This window comes from Neomonachus schauinslandi, chromosome 1, assembly GCF_002201575.2.
Source record: "Neomonachus schauinslandi chromosome 1, ASM220157v2, whole genome shotgun sequence".
Classification (NCBI taxonomy): domain Eukaryota; kingdom Metazoa; phylum Chordata; class Mammalia; order Carnivora; family Phocidae; genus Neomonachus; species Neomonachus schauinslandi.
The window spans coordinates 144,465,157-144,485,316 of NC_058403.1; the positions used below are offsets into that span (position 1 = coordinate 144,465,157).

At 50.3% G+C, this 20,160-nt stretch overlaps 2 protein-coding genes and 1 pseudogene across 2 annotated transcripts; 1 reads left to right on the plus strand and 2 right to left on the minus strand.

The window, feature by feature from the left end:
- The first annotated feature begins 423 nt into the window (after positions 1-423).
- On the plus strand, positions 424-2,040 carry LOC110570803 (5-beta-cholestane-3-alpha,7-alpha-diol 12-alpha-hydroxylase). Its single transcript, XM_021678846.1, has one exon. The coding sequence runs from the start codon at positions 461-463 to the stop codon at positions 1,964-1,966; it is 1,506 nt and encodes a 501-aa protein (XP_021534521.1). The 5' UTR covers positions 424-460; the 3' UTR covers positions 1,967-2,040.
- A 4,464-nt stretch (positions 2,041-6,504) lies between these two features.
- ACKR2 (atypical chemokine receptor 2) lies at positions 6,505-7,665 on the minus strand. Its single transcript, XM_021678847.1, has one exon. The coding sequence runs from the start codon at positions 7,663-7,665 to the stop codon at positions 6,505-6,507; it is 1,161 nt and encodes a 386-aa protein (XP_021534522.1).
- Positions 7,666-18,785: 11,120 nt separating this feature from the next.
- Positions 18,786-19,906, minus strand: LOC123324035 (annotated as a pseudogene).
- Between the last annotated feature and the right edge of the window lie 254 nt (positions 19,907-20,160).

Consider the following 20,160-nt stretch of genomic DNA (forward strand, 5'->3'; position numbering starts at 1 on the left):
AGATATGAAACTTAATAAGTGCTTGGTGCATTTCTGCTGAATGAGCTAACAAATTAATGAATAAATGAATGTATGAGAAAATAAAGGTGTGAATGGTCAGTAAACCATGCGGGTGGAGTGGGATCAAAGAAAGCTTTGTAGACTCATGCTGGAGCTGAGTCTGAAAAGATCAGAGCAAATCCTAAGCTGGTGAGGGGACTGTGACCATAGCTAGAGGCTTCTTTCTGGGCTTCCTTCTGGTCCCACCCCCCTCCTCCCACCAGGTTGAAGCAAGCGCTAAATCTAAGAGAACACTTTGCCCCCAGATACTGTCTCGCCAGGGTTACTTAATAGAACTTACAGCTACAGGGCAAGGTCCAGGTGGACAGACCTTTTCATCCCCAACTTGTCACAGCCTCTCAAAAGCTCTCTGGCACCCAGAGAACAGTGTGTCCAGAGCTCAACCCAGAAGAGCATAGCCATGGTGCTATGGGGTCTGATGCTGGGAGCCCTGCTGGTGGTCACCGTGGGGTGCCTGTGTCTGCTGGGGCTGCTCCGGCGACGCAGGCCCCAGGAGCCCCCTCTGGATAAGGGCTCCATACCCTGGCTGGGCCATGCCATGGCTTTCCGGAAGAACATGCTTGAATTCCTGAAGCACATGCGGGCCAAGCATGGAGATGTGTTCACAGTGCAGCTAGGGGGCAAGTACTTTACCTTTGTCATGGACCCCCTCTCCTTTGGCCCCATCCTCAGGGATGCACAGAGAAAACTAGACTTCGTGGAGTATGCAGAAAAACTGGTGCTAAAGGTATTTGGATACCAGTCGGTGCAAGGAGACTACCGGATGATACACTCTGCCAGCACCAAGTACCTCATGGGGGACGGCCTGGCAGATCTCAACAAAACCATGCTGGACAACCTGGCCCTCGTTATGCTGGGGCCCACGGGCCAGAGTCTGGGTTCTAGTTGCTGGCGTGAAGATGGCCTCTTCCACTTCTGCTACAATGTCTTGTTCAAGGCGGGCTACCTGAGCTTATTCGGCCATACAAAGGACCAGGAGCAGGACCTGCAACAGGCAGAGGAGTTATTTGTCCAGTTCCGCAAGTTTGACAACTTGTTCCCCAGGTTTGTTTATTCCTTGCTGGGGCCCCGGGAGTGGCTAGAAGTGGGCCGGCTCCAGAGTCTGTTCCACAAGATACTCTCTGTGCAGCACAACTTGGAAAAGAATGGCATCAGCAACTGGATATCCTACATGCTTCAGTATCTGAGGGAGCAGGGAGTAGCCCCAGCCATGCAGGACAAGTTCAACTTCATGATGCTCTGGGCCTCCCAGGGGAACACGGGCCCAACCTCTTTCTGGGCCCTCTTGTTCCTGCTAAAGCACCCAGAAGCCATGCGGGCTGTGAGGGAGGAGGCCACCCAAGTCCTGGGGGAGGCCAGGCTGAAGGCCAGGCAGTCCTTTGACCTTGACATCAGCGCCCTGCACCGCACTCCAGTGCTGGACAGTGTGATGGAGGAGACGCTGCGGCTGGGGACTGCACCCACCCTCCTCAGGGTGGTGCACAGTGACCATGTCCTGAAGATGGCCAATGGACAGGAGTACCTGCTCCGAAGTGGAGACATCGTGGCCCTCTTCCCCTATCTTTCAGTGCACATGGACCCTGACATCCACCCGGAACCCACTGCCTTCAAGTATGATCGCTTCCTCAACCCCAATGGTAGCCGAAAAGTGCACTTCTGCAAGGCAGGCCAGAAGATCCACCACTATACCATGCCGTGGGGCTCAGGTGTCTCCATCTGCCCTGGGAGGTTCTTCGCCATCAGTGAGATGAAGCTCTTTGTCCTGCTCATGGTCACATACTTTGACCTGGAGCTCGTGGACCCTGACACATCTGTGCCACCCATGGACCCCCACCGCTGGGGCTTTGGCACCACCCAGCCCAGCCACGAGGTGCGCTTCCGTTACTGCCTGCGACCTACCCACTGAGCTCTGCCAAGGTGGCCGCGAGCCTAGCCTCAAGACGTCCCTTGGGAGTCTCCACCTCCTCCAGCCCCTCTGAAGGCCCACCTTTCCCTCGGGTTCTGTGGCATCGCCTTCCTCTGTCCTGGTCGCCTTCCTTAGCTCTCTGACTTTTCCCAAACTTAGTTTGGGAAATAACGTGTACCTTGACAAGTCCTGCAGTACAGAAACTGGTTATCGTGAGTAACGGAGTGTCTTGCAAATGTTACCCTCCATCCTCCCACCTCACTTTATTATTTTCCTCGACGCCTATTCCACACCCCGTGGAATTCAGGTTCGTCCAGAGCAATACAAGGCAAGCCTCGTGTGTAATTTTTCATTTCCTAGTTGACACATTTTTAAAAAAGCAAAAAGAAACAGGTGAAGTTCATGTTTATAATATATTTAACTGAGCCTAATATATCCAAAATATTAGCATTTCATTATGTCATCAATAAAAGAATATTAGTGAAATAATTTTACGTTTCTTTTTCTTGTGTTGCCTTCAAAATCTGGCGTGTACTTTTTCCCCTCGCAGCATGTCTCATTTCAGACCAGCCGCATTCTAAGTACTCAACAGTCACAAGTGGCTATTGGCTCCCGAATTCATAGAGCAGGTCTGGAGACATGGTGCCTTTCACGTAGGAGTTATTCGAGGTCCCTGCTCCGTGCCGTTGTCCCCCCCTCCACACCCCCGCCCCAGGGTGATCTCATCCCCTCCTCTGGTTTCCACAACCATTGCTGAGCTTGGAGCCCCTCCTACTTCCAGACCCTCATCCTCCCCACCGGGGTCCCACAGCCCCTCTGACTCAGTTTGGCTCACGTAGAACTCAGCATCTGTCCCCCACCTCTGCCCTGAATCACGCCCTTCTCCGGATTTCCCTGCCTGTCTCTGCTCAGGACACCACCACCCACCCCATCCCCCCAAGACAGATACAGAGGAGACACCCTCACCTCCCCCACTCTCACCCACAGTCATGCCCCAGTTCTGTCAGTTCAAGCCCCTGCAGTGTCTCTGAAACTGTCCCCTTTTCCCCACCCCCACTGCCGTTCCTAGAGTTCAGCACTCTGCGTCTCTCCGCCACCAGGCCTGTCTGGCCCTCTGTTCACCCCGACCTTTCTCCAAACCTTTCGCCTCTGATTGTCCTTCTCTCATTTTTCTGGCTCCCCATCCCTCCACACACCTAACATTTAAATTTTGCCACAGTCGGTCCCCAAATTTTCAACCCAGTGCAATTCAACATTGCCAACTTTGTCTAACAGAATGGTCTGTAAAGTAGAGTGGCTTGCTGTAATGGCCACCCCTGGTGCTGGCTACTCCTGGAAACCTTCCTGGATCTCCCCTCTTCCATCCCCTGCCCCAGAACGGACTCCATCCCCTGAGGTTCCCCTAGCCCTGTTCACATCATAGCACATCTGTTATGTGTCATTGCTTTCTGTGTCCTGCTCTCTTCCTCCCGGCCCCTCCCTCCGACTGGAGCTCATAGGGCTTGGTATCTTATTGCTCCATCTCTGACCCCCAATTCCCTAAATGGAGATTAAATGATAGAAAATTGACTCCATCTCAGCTGTTTTACTTCATGTCCTCAAATCATTTCCTTCCCCACCCTGGCCTCACTCAGCTTTCCGGCATGTGAGATGGAGACAATCCCATTGCCAAGCATGCTTACCAGGGCTGGGAGGGGGGGAGAGTGGTTTGTTTTGTTTCGGTTTGTTGTTTTTCTTTTTTTCCATAGGTAGTAACAGCTGTAAACCCTCAAACCTTCACAGAGTAGAGCCATGCCTGTCCTTCTCCCTGGGTCAGCCAGGGGAAAAGTCCAGCTTGCCTCAGAATCTGAGGACCAAGAGAATCCTGGGAGCTTTCCTGGAAAGGTCTGAGCAGTGCAGCCAGGGAGCCAGGCCTTTGGGCAGATGCAGAGCAGCAGGAGGGACCAACATCCAGGCTGGGAAATAAGGGCAGGATGGAGGGGGCTCTGTCCTGGCCCGGGCTGTGAGAGCCCACCTCCAATTCTCTCCCTGACCAGTGCCTTCTGTGCTCTAGTCAGAGCCCTCGATATGGTCAGCAATGCAGTCAGTGGCAATGAGGACAGTGGAAGGGATCAATGGGTCACCTGTGGCCAGCCCTTCTCCTCCCCCTTGGGCACAGGCTTCAGGGCCCTTCTTATACACCTGCTGTTTGCAGAGAGCACATACCCACACTCACACAGCTAGAAAAAGATACACAGGAACACACAGAAAACCTGTGGGCACAGACCCAGACCCATGTGGATACAGTGACATGTTCATGTCGGACCCACATACACAGCCATATGTACTATGCACAGCCCACATGGCAACACACACACACACACACACACACACACATAAATGCACCAGTGCTGGGGACAAGCCCTGCCAGGTGTCCCTCGGCTGGCATAGCTTGTCCCATCCCATCTGTGCATCATGGATACAAAGTCAGAGACTCTCGGTCCCTAGACCCTGTTGGTATAGTCAGGCTGCTCGTTGGGCAGGACTGAGGTCCCCAGTGGGGCAGATTTCAGGAGCTCTAAAATAGAACCCCACCCCCACATCCTCAAGCAAATCACCACCTTCAGAGCCAAAGCTTCATTGCCTAGGGCACCACGGGAGCTCAGAGTCCTTCATGACAGTGGGAGTCTGGGGCCTTGGGAGAGAGAATTAAAGGCACAAGAGCTGAACAAGATGGAGGCAGGGGAAACAAAGAGTGAAAAATCAGCACAGTCAACTCTGGCAACATTCAGGGACAGCCCTGCTTGTGACACACGGGCTGTGACTAGAGCATCTGAAACTCGGGGGAAGCAAAGAAAGAATGGCAGAATATTGACCACCTGCTCCATTCTCTATTGATCTAGTCATTCATTAAAAAATATACTTAATGAGCCTCCGCTATATTCTAAGCACTGACTTAAGCACAGGGGATATCGATTTAATACATGGCAAAGTCCCTGCTCTCCTGGAGCTTGCATATACCCAGCCCTGTGTTCTCTTGTCCTCCAGTCTATCCACCTATAAGTTTCCTTCCATGCATTACTGTCTGCTAGGCTCTGTGCTGGGTTTTTCAGGACCAGCACAGCAGGATGTTGGCAGGTTATACCAGGTGGTTTTGGTAGGTGGGGAAAAGCAGTGAGTGCTTTAGAAACTCAGGAAAGAGAGATGTCACTGTGTGCCAGGAGCTCCCTGGGGAAAGGTTTTCAGTAGCCAGGGAGGATGCTAACCATTGGAGACATGAAGAGGGAAGCACCCAGGCAGGGTATATCAGCCAGGAATCCTTGGATTGCAAGTAACAGAACATCACCATGTGAAGGAATATATTGGTTCGTGTAACCGTCAAGTCCACGACTGGGATGAGCTTCCACCTAGATTCTGGGACTTCCACACTGCCCTCGGGGTCTGCTCATTCACAGTGCTATCACCTCACCCTCTGAAGTTCGAGTTGATGAAGGAGCACCCCCACACTGCACATCCTCTTGGCTTCAGTCTCATGCCTCTGTTCTAGCATGTTCTAGTTGCCGCATTTCACAAGCTCTACCTGGGTCCTGTGCCCATCCTAAATGAATCACCATGCCAGGAAAAGGTGAGGCTGTAACTGGCCCAAGTCCTGTGCTCTTCCTGAGCTCCACCCAAAGCACAGGGCAGAGTGAACAACGAGTGGTTTCCCAGAGCAAGCAGAATTCCATGACACGACAAAGATGAATGGACAGCTGGCTGAAAAGTGACCCCTGTTACACAAGACAGTGGGCAAGCACAAAACATGGAGGTGGGAATGCGCAAGAAACAGGGGGTGCCTGGTGTCCAGGAAATGAAAAGTAACGAAGGGTATAAGGGTAAGCTGGTGTATGGGATTCTCCTTGTGAAAGCTCCAGGCTCAAAGCTGGACAGACTTTGGACTTGATTGTGCAGGCCCCAGGGACCCCCGAAGGCTCCAGGGAGGGGGCATGGGAAGCAGAGGGAGGATGAGCCTCCTGGACTGTTGGGAACATGTGTTCACTCCGCCTTCCACCTGCCAACTCTCACGTTCCGGGGAAGTTCCCCATGTGGGGCACTTCCAGCCCCTCCTGCTCGCCAGCCTCTTGGAGCCACCATCAACGCTGTGACATTAAACAATATTGCAGCAATATTTCCCCAGCTGAGCTCCAGGGAAGGGAGCCGACTGGTGGGTGGCAAGCCTTGGGCTACTCTGAGGAAGATGGAAGTGATGGCTGAGGGTGAGGTGATCGTTCTGGCTGGTGGGTACGGATTAGATGACAGGAGAGCATGATGACAAGAAGCACAGAGGTCAGTTGGGAAACTACTCTAGCAATTCATGCAAGAGAGTATGGTTTCCTGGAAGGCAGTAAAGAAAGTGGAGGAAGGAGGCAAGAGTAGGCAGGTGCCGCTGATGGTGGAGCACTGAGAGCCAACCACGGGACGTGGCAACATGGTCCCTGAGGCCTTTGGAGAGAGGAGTTTGGGTGGATGCCCAACTGAGCTAGGTCCCATCCACTCTCACCGGACTGTGGTATGGCCACTTAGGCTTGATTTTCCCCCATATCACCCTTGTTGGGTGAGCGCTCAGCCTGCCTCTCCCTGAGGTCATGCATGCCAGTCATTTCTTCTTGGGCAGTGAGCCTGCTACTCTCAGAGCTGCTGGACAGAGGGGCCTGTGCACGGCCAGGTGCCTGGGGCCGCCTGAGCACAGTGACGAGGAAAGCCTTCAGGTACTGGCGGAAGTGGCGGCTGGAGAAAGCATAGAGAATGGGGGTGAAGCAGCAGTGAAGGAAGGCGATGCTCTCTGTCACCTGCAGTGCATAGTCCAGGTGCTTGGTAACCTTGCATTCCCCAAAGACTTGCAGGTCCAGCAGTGAGTGCAGAAACAAGGTGAGGTTGTACGGGAACCACAGCACAAAGAAGGCTACCACCAGGGCTACGACTATCCTTAGAGCCCGGCCCTGGCCCGGGGGCCTCAGCCTGACCAGCACACAGCCAATGCGGGAGTAGAAAAAGACCATGACAAGGAGTGGAAGGAGAAACCCCAGGAGGTTCTGCTGGAAACGGAGGAAGAGCTTCCAGATGGTCGCATGACCCCCAAAATCTGCATAGCAGTTCCACACACCTGTGGGGTTTTCATGTGTCTGCACAAAGACCATGTCAGGGATGGAGACAGCCAGGGCCACAGCCCATACTATGGCAGCCAGGAGCAGGCTTTTCGCCCGGGTTCTCAGCCTGTGATGGGGCTGAGTGTGGACGATCTCCAGGTACTTGTCCAGGCTCATGCAGCTAATGAAGAAGATGCCACTGTAGAAGTTGATGGTATAGAGGGTGCTCACCATCTTGCACAAGAAACTCCCAAAGACCCAATGCCAGGCCACAGAAATGCCCCAGAAAGGCAGTGTCACCACAAACAGGAGGTTGGAGATGGCCAGGTTCAGCAGATAGACCTCAGTCATCCGCCTGCGAGGTATATACCGAAGCAAGACCACTAGAAGAAGGAGGTTCCCGCCCAAACCCAGCACAAAGATCAGGCTGTAGAAGATTGGCAGGAAGATCCTGCCAAAGGCCAGCACCTCGTCCTTCCTGCAGAGCATGAAGGTCACCTGGTCCAGGTAGTAATCATAGTCATAGAAAGAGCTGCTGTTCTCAGAACTGGCGACCTTGGTGGTGGGCAGCAGAGGGGAGGCGGTGGAGGCCATGTTGGGAGGACACGTCCAGTTCTGGAGCTCTGTAGACCAGAGTACAGTGGGAGAGAAATAGTGAAACCAGACATTCTCTACCATTCTCCAAACCCACTTTTGCTACTGCTCTGGGAGGCCCCACAGACTCTTCACATCAACATCAGTACCTGTAGGCTAGCGAGGAAGAGCACAAGTGTGGGGAGCCCGAGCCTACCACTTATAGCTGTTACCTTAGGTGGGTGGCTTAACCTCAGGTGTTTTCATAGTACTCCCTTCTTTCATTATGGCTTCTCTTCTTTATTTTCTCCTTCATCGTTTGAAATAATTGATAATGTCTTTCAGATTTTTCTTTATTATTTAGGGGTACCCATTCACCTGTGTATTGGGTCTCCATACTCTTCCTCATGTGTGCCTTACAATTATTCTTCTTTGTGTGGCTTATGTTTTGTTTTTTTTTTTTTTTCAACAAGCACTTCTCTTCAGTGGGACTTCTTTTATCCATAAATGTCTAGTGTGTCCACTCTGGCTTTCAATTTTCTTGACTTCTATCACCTACGGATTTCCCTTATTTTTGTTATTTTAAAAATATTTTATTTATAAATATTTAGTTTTACATCAATATTTTTATTTATAAATATTTAATATTTTAAAAATATTTTAAAAATAAAAATATTTTATCCAGTGTATCTAGGTTTATAGCAGAAAGGTGTGATCCATCATGCTGAGAGACTCAGAACCTACTAAACCTTTCCATCCCTCAGTTTTTCCATCTTTAAAATGATACTACTAATAATAGTACCTACTTCATGGGGTTCTTGTGAAGCTTAAATGTGATCATTCACGTAGAGCACTTCACACTCTACGAAAAGAGTGCCCAGAACATAGTAGGCACTCATTGAATGTTAGCTTAAATTATTGCTTTGTTGAGAACTGAGTCCATCATCTTCCCACCAGTGTCTTCTCTCCTGCATCTCTCTAATTGAATGGCACCACCAACTACTCAGTCACCTAGGACTGAAATGTGGGAGACATTCCGGATTCCTTCCTCACCACCCCCCACCACCTGCGAATCTCTACCTCCTTACTGCCATTTGAATATGTCCAACATTTCTAAGTCCCATAAAAATATATGCATGATACTTGTTTAATAGAATTAAAACAAATGAAACAAAAATACTTTGAAGGAGTTCAAAGAGATGAAAGGGAAAGCAGGATGATAGGCACAGCATTTGAGATGGTGGCTGCCTGGGCAGAAGCCAGAGGCATGGGATGAGAGCAGGTCACTGTCTGTGGTCCAGTTAGTTCCCTCTGGGGCAGTGGTTTCCCAGGTTTTAATTGTATTTTTAAAAATGCTTTTTAAGGGCACCTGGGTGGCTCAGTCAGTTAAGTGTCTGCCTTCGGCTCAGGTCATGATCCCAGGGTCCTGGGATCAAGTCCCACATCAGGCTCCTTGCTCAGCAGGGAGCCTGCTTCTCCCTCTCCCTCTGCCCCTCCCCCTGCTCGTGTTCTCTCTCTCTCTCTCAAATAAATAGATAAAATCTTAAAAAATAAAATAAAAATGATTTTTAAGAGAGAGACTCACATGCACCAGTGATAAGAATCTGTCATGAACCAAGGATTATGCTTAATCTTGTTTTGTGTTCCAGGAGAGAGACTTCATGTTCAACACATTAGATTGTTCACCAATGAAGAAGAGGGTTTTGGAGGAGAGAGTAGGAGATAAAAAAGAATGCGTCACTCAAGGAAGCACTCATGCATGGCCTCTGGAGTGGGGCCTATAGGCTGGTGATCATGGTTCATAAACCAAGAAATACAAATCAAGCCCACTTTGCACCTCTGTGTTTTATTTTTTATTCTTTGATTCAAGAGAGATTGAACTTTTTAGTATATTCAATGCCTATTTGTATTTCTTCTGTGAATAGTTCATTGTTTTAATGGATGGGATTCTCATTTTATAAGTGGTTTTATATGGTAAGGATTTAGCTCTTACATTGCAAACATTTGCCCCAATCCTTCCTGGTAGAAGTTTTGTCTCTTTTTTTCCCCAGGTAGAACTCTGAAAGAAATGTTGACTCAGGCCTTCAGCGGACCCATCCTATATCCATGACACTGGGACCTCACAGCTGATGGAAATATACAATGCTGCTGAGACAGAACATCTCCCAGGGAAACCCCAGAGTCTTCCTACTCATTGAGCCTCTGTACCACCCTTGGACTCCTATTAAATGGCATCTGCCAAATGTTGGGGAAAATCACACACATGCTTTAGCCCTACCTAGGAGCTCAGCCTGGGTGGCTTTATCTAGGGTTGGGCTCTGGACTGGCCTCAGGAACTTTGCCTGTGCCTTCCTTTCCTGGTCCTCCATTCCCCTCCTGTGCATCTGGGGTCTCCTTTCCCTGAGCCCCTCCCTTTCCTGGGCAACAGTAAGGGGCCTGGCTGGTGTTAGAGTCCATGAGCTACTGGGGTTGGGAGGAGGGAGTGCTCTTCTGCACTTGGACCCGATTAGGGATTATTAATCAGAAGTTATCACTAATTTAACACCGGCTCTTCTGGTCCAGCATTACTGACATTGATTCTGACCTGGGTTCTCAAAGTCCCTGCTTTAACAAACAACCAAGTCTGATGATCGTTTTGATCAAAGCCAGAGGTTAGGGTCCAGGCTGGCCCAGGTCACCTTTACAAGGCTCCTTCCACCTGGAACACTGTTCCCTTCCCTCTTGGGGCCTCTGGCCTCCTGACCGTTCACTCTGGGAATCTTTCCAGGTCACTTTGAACTCTGAGACCATGAACCCCATGCTCCTGACTGCCCTTCAGGTCCCTGTCAACTCACACCTACCTGTCCCTCTGGACTCACTCGGGTTTTTCTTTTTTGTGTTCACTTTTCCTTATGCCCGAATTCATTTGGTTTATCCAGCAATACCTTGAGAGGAATAAATGAGAGTATCAGCTATTTACATGCTAGTACGAATTAGCAGTATGAAGTTCTGCAGTGGAACCTTTGGGGGAATCTAGGGAACTATACGGAGAGGGAGGATTTAAAGAGGAGGGAAAACAAGGGTGAGGTGAGCAGAGCTTCCCCGACAATGAAGCCAAGGGCACAAATGCAAACTACAGCTTGTCTCTGGAGCAGTAACATCATCCTCTTTGTGACTTCCTGAAGCTGCTGGCCTGGGCTGGCTCCAGCTTTGACTCAGCAAGAATCTCTGGCCGAAGAGTAATGCCCCCATCTGAGGATCTAGGGCTCGCCTCCCTAGGCCTCTCAGAGAAGTCACAGTGGAGGCAACAAGGGAGAGGATATCACTATGTCCATCTAGGCAGGAAGGCAGCCATGTTAGTTGAGCTCCTTCCATGAGCTGACCACACAGGTGTAATTTTCTCCTTTAATCCTCACCATAGTTCTGGGAAGCAATACTATTATGATTCCCATTTTCTAGATGAGGAGACTGAGGCTTGGAATCGGTGGAGTTCCATTGCCCCCAGCTTCAAGATCAGCAAATGAGGGACCCAGGATTGGATGGCCCCAACGATATAAGGTAGCACTGGTGACCCTTTTCCTCTAGCTCCCCTTTTCGGTATGGCCAAACCTGAAGTTGAAGAATGAGCCTCTGGTAGCGGGACTTCTGACCTTAGTAACCAGTGGAGAAAATATCCAAAGTCATTAATATGCTGAAGCAGCTCCCACAGGCTTGTGAGAGCCAGTTATGCAACATCTGGGAGGCATCCAACAAACACTCATGATATTAACCAGTTCTGCATTTGGGGATGTTAAGTTGGTAGCTTGAAACTGGTCATGGTGGGGATATTTACACCATGGCAAATGCTACAATTGGAGCTTCCTCTCCTTCTTGCATGTGCTCCCCACCCCCACCCCCAGCCCTGAGAGCTGGTTATTAAACCTTTACTGGCATACCCCTGATCAAGACCCCATGAAGCCTGACCGACCCCTGCCCATTTCCCTCTGTCCTTATCTGTGTCTCCATCACCTTTCCTCCTCGACCTGCCACATCGGTGCCGTAGCTGCCCTCCTCCCCAGCCAAGAGCCCTTGGGGACAGGGGCCCATGCAGGTTCCCCGTGGCCTGGCCATACTGAGCGTGCTGTCCACAGTGCAGCTGTGACTAGTGAACAAATAAACAAGCTCAAATGTTACCCCAAAAAGCCACACCAGCTTTCAAAATGTAAAATCAAGAATAACATCTGAGATCACTTCTAGTGAACAAAAATTATGCTGGCCTCCTTACAATTTGGAAATCATACCCTTTAAAATGCAACCCAAATTCTCCCTTCCCAGAAGGCTACCCAGGCTGCTAGCCTGGTGTAACTCCTGCCCCAACCCCCAGCACTTGCAGAAGGTCACTCCTCAGTCGTGGAGCCTGGCTCCTTGGGCGGAGTCACCTTTTGAGAGTGGCTCGCCCCCTCTGCGAGGCAGAGGTTGGAACTCATTAGCACAGGGCTGGCATCTGAGAGGAATTCAACAAGTGACCATGGACTCAATCAGCACTGTCACCTCTCTTCATCCCTTCTTCTCACGCCTCATTTTTCCCTTGCCTGGTTTTCTGCCTGCCCCCCACTTGTGCCCTGGACACAGCAGAGCCAAGACCCTCCTTGTGTGGGGCCTCTCCCCAGCCCAGGCCAGCGTGCCGCTGGGCCTTGGGAGCCCCGAGCCATGGAGCACGTCCAGCCCACTGCTCTCCTGGAGCCATGTTCAAGTGCTGCCTCCAGTTGGCACAGCCTCCCTGGACCAATGTCACAGGATGTGCCCTCTGGCCACCCCCAGCTTCCTCCCTCGGGAGGCTCCCCTCCCCAGGAGGCTCTGGGAGGACTGGGGTGGAGATGGAGTCCCAACGCCTGGACTCCACCCTGGCTCAGCTTGGGATGGGCCCCCTCTGCCTATAAATCTGGTTTGACCATTCTGCGTTTCTGGCCTCGCTGTGGCTGGAAAAATTGAAGCAAGGAGCTCTGAAGTGACGCCCTCTCTGACTGCAGTGTCTGGCTGTGGAAAGTGCTCTGGCCTTGGGACATAGGTAGAAGAATACTTGCCTTTGGGTGAACTGGTAACAGCTGGGGATCACTCTATTCCCCCACCGCCCCGGGGTTTGAGAAAACACCAGATGTTCAACTCTACTGCATATATATGACAATTACAGCAACAACGGTGACAAACACCCACCACTTCCATAGCACTTAGGTTGGGCCAGGCTCTGTTCTCAGAACTCGGCATGCATCCGTTCATTTCATCTTGGCAATCCCACCCTGATGCAGGTGCTATTATCATCTCCATTTTATATAGGAGGAAAATTCGTCACAGAGAGGCTAAGGAACTTGCCCGAGGCCACACAGCTAGTAAGTCACAGAGCTGGGATTTGAACGCAGGCTGAGTCTGAGCTAGCTCATTAAAAGACAAGGGTGAAGGATGGGGACTAGAGATGAAGTGACAGGAGACCAGGCTGCAGTTGTTGCTTGGGGTGCCTGAATGGAAGAGGCTGGGGGGCGGATGGTATGTGAAAGAAAAACAGGGAAAGGAAAGGCGAGCCACACAAGGAGGCCCTGAAGGAAGAAGTTTGGTGCCTCAGGAATAGCACACTGGGAGAGAACTCATGAACAACCTACTCGGGGCAGAACCGGGTCTCTGCTTCACTGCTTGGTTTGGGATGCCCTTGGGCTTGAACTTCGGGCCCTGCCAGCCCTAATACAAAGTCAAGGCTTCCGTCCTGGAGATCTTGACTTGCACAAGCCTGTCTTCTCGCCCATAAAATAAATAGCACTCACAGCAAAGAATTTTGTGAGGAGTAAATCGCGGGCAATCATTTTAACAGCTAACATCATAGAGCCCTGACGGTGTGCTGGGTGCTGGGGCAAGGAGTTTTACATGTATTGACTTACTCAATCCTCACATTTACCTTACAGAAGTTATAGAAGTTAAATACTATTATCAGCCCCATTTTATAGCTGACAACACTGAAGCACAGAGAGGTTAGGGAAGATCACACAGATCCTGTGTGATCCCAAGATCACACAGCAAGTGACTAGTAGATCCAGGAATTGAAATCCAGATTTTTTTTTAAAGATTTTATCTATCTATGTATTTATTTTGAGAGAGAGAGAGAGAGCGAGCACAGGGAGAGGGGCAGAAGGAGAGGGAGAGGGAGAGAATCTCAAGCAGACTCCACGCTGAGCGTGGGACCCACCATGGGGCCTGGCTCAATCTCACAACCCTGAAATTATGACCTGAGCCGAAACCAAGAGTTGGACGCTTAACCGAATGCGCCCCCCCAGGCGCCCCTCCCAGAGTCCATGCTCTTAAACACTGAGTCATACTGCCTCTCAGAGAAAATAACAAGCCAGTTGTAGTCCCCTCTGCCAAGCTTTCTGTGTATTCATGTACTCACTGCTCACAACAACCTTGTGAGACAAGCACTATTCCACTCCCATTTTACAAATGAGGAACTGAGGCTCAGAGAGGCGGACTAATCTGCCCAAGGCCACTCAGCAAGTGTGCTACAGGGTCAGAAACGGAGTCCCTGCAGCGGATCCAGGGCCAGAGCCCTGGACCATATGCTGGGAGCTCCACTGCTGGGAGCCCTGACCTCAGACTCACGGGATGGACAGCTACCCTCTTCATGGTCCACTATGAGAAGCCTTGCATTTGGACTCATTGTGATGTATAAAACACAATGAAAACAATAGTAACTGGTCCTGACATTTACACAGGGCTCCATGCTTCCCCAGACTCTTATAGCCTGGTCCTTGCAAGTCCTCCTGGGTCCCTTGTTAGAGGCAGCAGGTGTTACCTCCATGGTTTCTCAGGAAGCCCAGAGCCACACCACAAATCAGGCAGAGCTGACCTTAGAGCCTCGAACTGCAGAGCCCTGGACCGTGGCACACTCTCCTTTTCTCTTTACTTTTTTTTTTTTTTTAAGATTTTATTTATTTGAGAGAGAGCACATGAGAGGGGGGAGGGTCAGAGGGAGAAGCAGGCTCCCCGCCGAGCAGGGAGCCCGATGCGGGACTCGATCCCGGGACTCCAGGATCATGACCTGAGCCGAAGGCAGTCGCTTAACCAACTGAGCCACCCAGGCGCCCTCTCTTTACTTTTTTTAACATGTATTTTTCCTGATTACAAAAATAATATGTGCGCAATGTAAAATGCGGAAAAATAAGGGGAAAAAAATAGAAAAGAGGCTAATTGCCTCCAGGAATAATCTTTGGGAATGTTTTGGTGTATCTTGTCCGTTTTCATGTCCAGAGCTCCGCCCATTGCACTAAACCCCCCTGGATTTGTGGAATCACAGAGCCTGGCTGGAAGAGTGGTTTGTTCAGTTCCCTGCAGGGCAAGAGGGCATTTGAAGTTTCCTCCTGCTCCCTGGGAGATGTGAGGCCCGCCTGCTCCCCATGCTCCCTGGGACCCACATTACTTAATGTTTCCTGGCTCTTATCAGGGACTGGGGATGTTTGCGACATTGATAAAATCACAAGGCAACCCCTCCTCCCAAAGCTTATTTCAGTTAATAAAAACGAAGTGGTTTTAGAGCCCAACTCTTGAAGGAGCTGCTGCAGAAGCAGGTATGATTGTCATGTCATGTCTTTCCTAAATCGTTTTTGCTTTTATCTCAGTTTTGTCTCTCTCATTGTTGCCTGAACTCTTACCACGAGAGCTCCTTGCATTTATATTTCAGCATTATGCTTGGCTCAAAATGAAATACAGTCATCACCTCCACTACCCTCAGGGAGGGTGGGACACTCAGCATGGTGCAGCATGGAAGAATAGACAGAATAGATTAGTCCACTTCTTAATGGCTGAGTCACCCTGGGCAAATTGCCTAACCTCTCTGAGCCTTACCTATAAAATGTCTCCTTCCTGAAGTTTTTCTAATAATTGAATGAGTGCCATAACTATCGGTTCCCTTCCAGGCCCATAAATAACACTTGGCTTAGCCCGGGATAGATAAGAGAAAATCCTGAGACTGTCTGGGGCAGAAGGAGGGAGCTGAGGACCTGAGCAGGGAGTAACAAGAGAGGACCAGGGGGCACAAGGAGAGCATGTGGATGTGTGCAAAAGAAGACCACAGAGCTGGGGGGGTGGTTTAAAGACCATCTCATCTGTCTCCGCTGGGGAACCCGAGGCCCAGGGAGGAAAGGGAATGCCTGAGGTACTCAGTTGTCTGATACCAACTCTCAGGGACTTTCAGAATCCACAGAGCAGATTCTCAGAGCAGGAGTCAAGGGGGATGTGGTCAGCAGACAGCCTCACTCCCCAGCTGCTGAGGCAACTGCTCCAAGAGTTGCCCTAAAGAGAATGCTCCACCCTGACCCATTCACACTTCCCTCTCCCCACACCTGTGGCCACTCTCTAAGCCACCGGACCCAGTCTCTCCCTGCAGCCCGTGGGTAGGGCCCACCCCACTCCAGCCATGGCCATAACCTCCCAGAGCCAGACCCACTTGCCAAGGGGTGTCCAACCTCACCCAGGAGGAGAGCAGCAGCTTCTGGATCCTGCTTCCTCAGAGAAGTGCAGAGAGAGTATGAGTCTTTCGCCCGCTCTGGATCAGCCCTGCACACATCCCGCTTTATTCCGGAACAAAGCATCCCTTTGCGCCTGCCCCAGCCTATTTCCCTCCCTGGAAATGAGTCAAGCCCAAACGACCGCCCCTCATTAAGGAGCAACTCCCCCCCCACCCAAAGACAATCTACTGACTTCGGAAAACACGCGTCCCCAACCACACCTCTCTGGACCAGTTCCCGGGCAGCTGGGCCAAGGAGATGAACAGCTCCAGTCTGGACCTTCAGGCCTTTGCTAGGCAGCTTTTCCCAACTCCAGCCAGCTGCATCGATCTCAGACACCTCTCCAGCATGATCTTACTACCATCCTCCCCCACATCTCCTCTGGCCATAACTCCCACCAAGCAGAGCTGTGTCTGCCTCCCCAGAGTGTCAGCACGATTCTCATCTCCTAGACTTTCCAAACCATCTTCCCCCTTCCCCCACCCTTCTCCCTCTGCCACCTGCATCGCAGCATGTATCTCTGCCTGATTATTTGTCTGCTCTCCTCCTGGGTCAGGAACTCCCAGGGCAAGGACCATACTTGACCCACCAGCCTGAACCTAGGGCCAGGCAAGAGCAGAAACTGACTGACTCTGTGTGTGTGTGTGTGTGTGTGTGTGTGTGTGTGTGTGTGACATTCTGCTTGCCATATGCTTGCCAGTATGAGGGTACTTCTCTGCCAGGACAGCACCTGTGGTCTGGGGGCAATGTCTTGGCCACCTCCCCCTCCAACCCCACTACCAGCCTGATACACAGCAGGTGCTTGGTCAATGCCTGCTGTCTGTACCTGAATTAAGCAGTAACAGAATAATGCCAGGTGGTCACAGGCCCCGGCATTGTAGTCACACAGTGCTGGGCTTAACTCTGACTCTGTGCGTACCTATGTGTGATCTAGAGAAGGTGGCTTCACCTCTCTGCACCTTGGTGTTCAGATCTGTATTGGGGGTGGGGACGCTGCCTTCCTCAGACAGCCACCATGAGAACTAAATGTCCCCAGAGAGGTGGACACGGACTTCAACATCTGCCTTTCCCTGGGGTCCACAGGCCACCTAGCGTGGAGGTCAAGCTGTGATGGGTTCTCACTCCAAGAGAGGGGAGCAGAGGACCTTCCAAGTGGGTGGGTCTCCAAGTCTCTCCAGGCCAGATGCTGGTTATCAACAGGGAGGATAAAGAATAAGGAGATGCCCAACAGAAGCCATAGAGCCCTGGTTCCATCCTGGGGATGGATAACCTTTTAAGATTGGCTTGTCTTCCATTCTGTATTAAGTCTCTCGAGAGAATTAAAAAACCAAAGTTCAAAAACTTGGGTTTTTTCCCCATCCCCCCCCCCCACCTTGTTCAAACTTTTTATTTTAAGATAATTTTTAGACTTGCAAAAATTGTGCACAGAATTTCTATACACCTGTCAGCCAGTTTCCCCTAATGTGAACCACAGAACCACAGTATAATGATCTAAACCAAGAAAGTAACATTGACTCAATACCATTCTACAGACCTTATTCAAATGTCACCAACTGTCTCACTAACGTCCTTGCTCTGGTCCAAGATCTGAAGCAGACTCCCACATTGCATTTGATTGTTGTGGCTCCTTAGTCTCTCCATTTCTGGGGCAGTTCCTCAGTATTGCTTTGTCTTTCATGACCTTGATAGTTTTGAAGAGGAATGTAGAATATCCCTAACTTTTGGTTTGATGCTTCTTCAAGATTAAATTACAGTTATGTATTTTAGGCAGGAGCACCACAGAAGTGATGTTGTGTCCTTCTCAGTGCATTATACCAGAGGTATATGATTTCAATACATCTCATTACTGGCGATGTTAACTTTAATCACCTGGTAAGATGGTGTCTGCCAGGTTTTTCCACTGTAAAATTACTATTTATTCCTTGTGGGGAGGTACTTTGAGATTATGCAAATACTCGTTCTTATCAACTTTTGCCCACTAATATTAACATTCATTGATGATGCGGACAATTTTTACTGTATTGTTTGCCAAACAGTGATTTTCTATTTCCATAATTCTTGTGTGTGTGTGTGTGTGTGTGTGTGCTGGTAAAGTTTATTTACATTGCATTTTATCACATCAGTCACATTTAAGTCCTGAAGACTTGTATTTATTTACATAGAGAATCCAGTACATTCCTGGGAGATTTTTTTTTAATTAAAGATTTTTATTTATTTTTTGACAGAGAGAGAGAGACAGCGAGAGAGGGAACACAAGCAGGGGGAGTGGGAGAGGGAGAAGCAGGCTTCCCTGCCAAGCAAAGAACCTGATGCGGGGCTCGATCCCAGGACCCTGGGATCATGACCTGAGCCTAAGGCAGACGCTAAACAGCTGAGCCACCCAGGCGCCCCTGGGAGATTTTTTTTTTTTTTTCAAAAACAAAAACAGGGGTGCCTGGGTGGCTTAGCCGGTTAAGTGTCTGCCTTTGGCTCAGGTCTTGATCTCAGGGTCATGGGATGGAGCCCTGCATGGAGGTCCCTGCTCAGCTGGGAGCCTGCTTCTTCCCCTCCCTCTGCCCCTCCCCACACTCGCACGTGCACCCGCGCAAGCGCGTGCTCTCTCTCTCTCTCTCTGTCTTGAGAAAACAAATAAAATCTTTAAAAACAAAACAAGAGGTAACTAATATGACAGTTGGGTAGCTTAATGAACCTCATGCTTCTTGGGGGCTCATCTGGGATTTTAGAGTGAACTATATCCAAGGGCTGCCAATGGCAACTCATGAGAGAGTTGTAGAGTTCCTTGCTTTTCACCATAAAGTCCTTGTTTAATTCCTCAATATTCAAATGAAGTTTTGGATCTTCCAGTGGGTCTTCATCTTGCTTTTCTGCCAGAGCTGTGCTTTCCTCAGGCGTGACCACAGTTGCAGCCAGGCGTCCAGAGGTCCCGTGCACAGAAAAGTTGTGTGCATTTCCATCTGCTGCACAGCCACACTTGGAGCCAGAAAGGGAGGAACCACTGTGTGTTGCTCAAACTAGTTGCCCGAGTGGTAACCCTGGCAGGGCTGGAACACTGGCTTCGCCTCTGCCAGGACCAGTAACAATTACTCTGTGGAGCTATGCCAAAACCTGCGAGACTCTCCTCCCCAGTCTTTTATCCAGAAACTTTACAAAATGACACCAGTTTTTATGCCTACGTCAAAAATTCCAGCTCAGGGAGCTAAAACCTCTTACCCCAGCAAATCACTCTCACAACTTCCATCATTCTTTTTACGTTTACTAATTGGGCTTTACCATAAAAAAGAGTTGGCCCTTCTCTCAATTTATTTATGTATATCGGTATGGACTCATGAGTATTAATTTTATTCCATTATTATCATCATTGATTTTGCTGTTCAAATTGTCTCATCCTCTTTTGAAATACCTCAGCCCATCTGCTTCCTCTTGAGCTGAATTTCCAGCCACAGCCCCTCAGACACCTACTCCCTGGTGTGCAGGGCAGGTTGTGGAGGTTCACAGCCCTTGCACCGATGGCCAGGTTTCTGGGGAATTCACTGAGGCATTTTCCCAGCAAAGGCTGGATCCTCCTGGAATTGGCAGGGGGTTCCAGGAAGGGCTGAGCCTGCCTTCCATAGACCCACCCCAGTCGTGACCCAGTAGCAGCACCAGCCGACCACCTCATGTGTCCTGCGTTTTTCCTTCTTGACCCGCTCTTCTCTGCCCGGCTGCCGGGATAGTAGCCGAGAAGTCAGGCGGCAGACAGCTGGGCAGCACTTGACCATATTCTTTGATGCAGAAGAAGCATCCTCCTCCTGGGGTTTAGTTCCCAGCTGTTCTCCACGGGTCCCAAGAGTAGCCAAAGCAGAGAGAGCAGGGCACCGCAGCAAGAGAGACTACTTAGGGACAAGAGGGACTTGCCCATGTTGACGTGGGCCGGGAGGAGAAGGCTCTGAACTCATCTTCTTGCTCTTTAAGATGTGCAAGGATAATTCGCCCTGGGAAGGGTGCAGACCCCAGCCCCTGAAGCCAGGCAGCC

What these genes read in the sequence shown, in the direction of transcription:
- LOC110570803 (XM_021678846.1), top strand. Translation starts at nt 461, where the DNA reads ATGGTGCTATGGGGTCTGATGCTGGGAGCCCTGCTGGTGGTCACCGTG.
- ACKR2 (XM_021678847.1), bottom strand. Translation starts at nt 7,665, where the DNA reads ATGGCCTCCACCGCCTCCCCTCTGCTGCCCACCACCAAGGTCGCCAGT.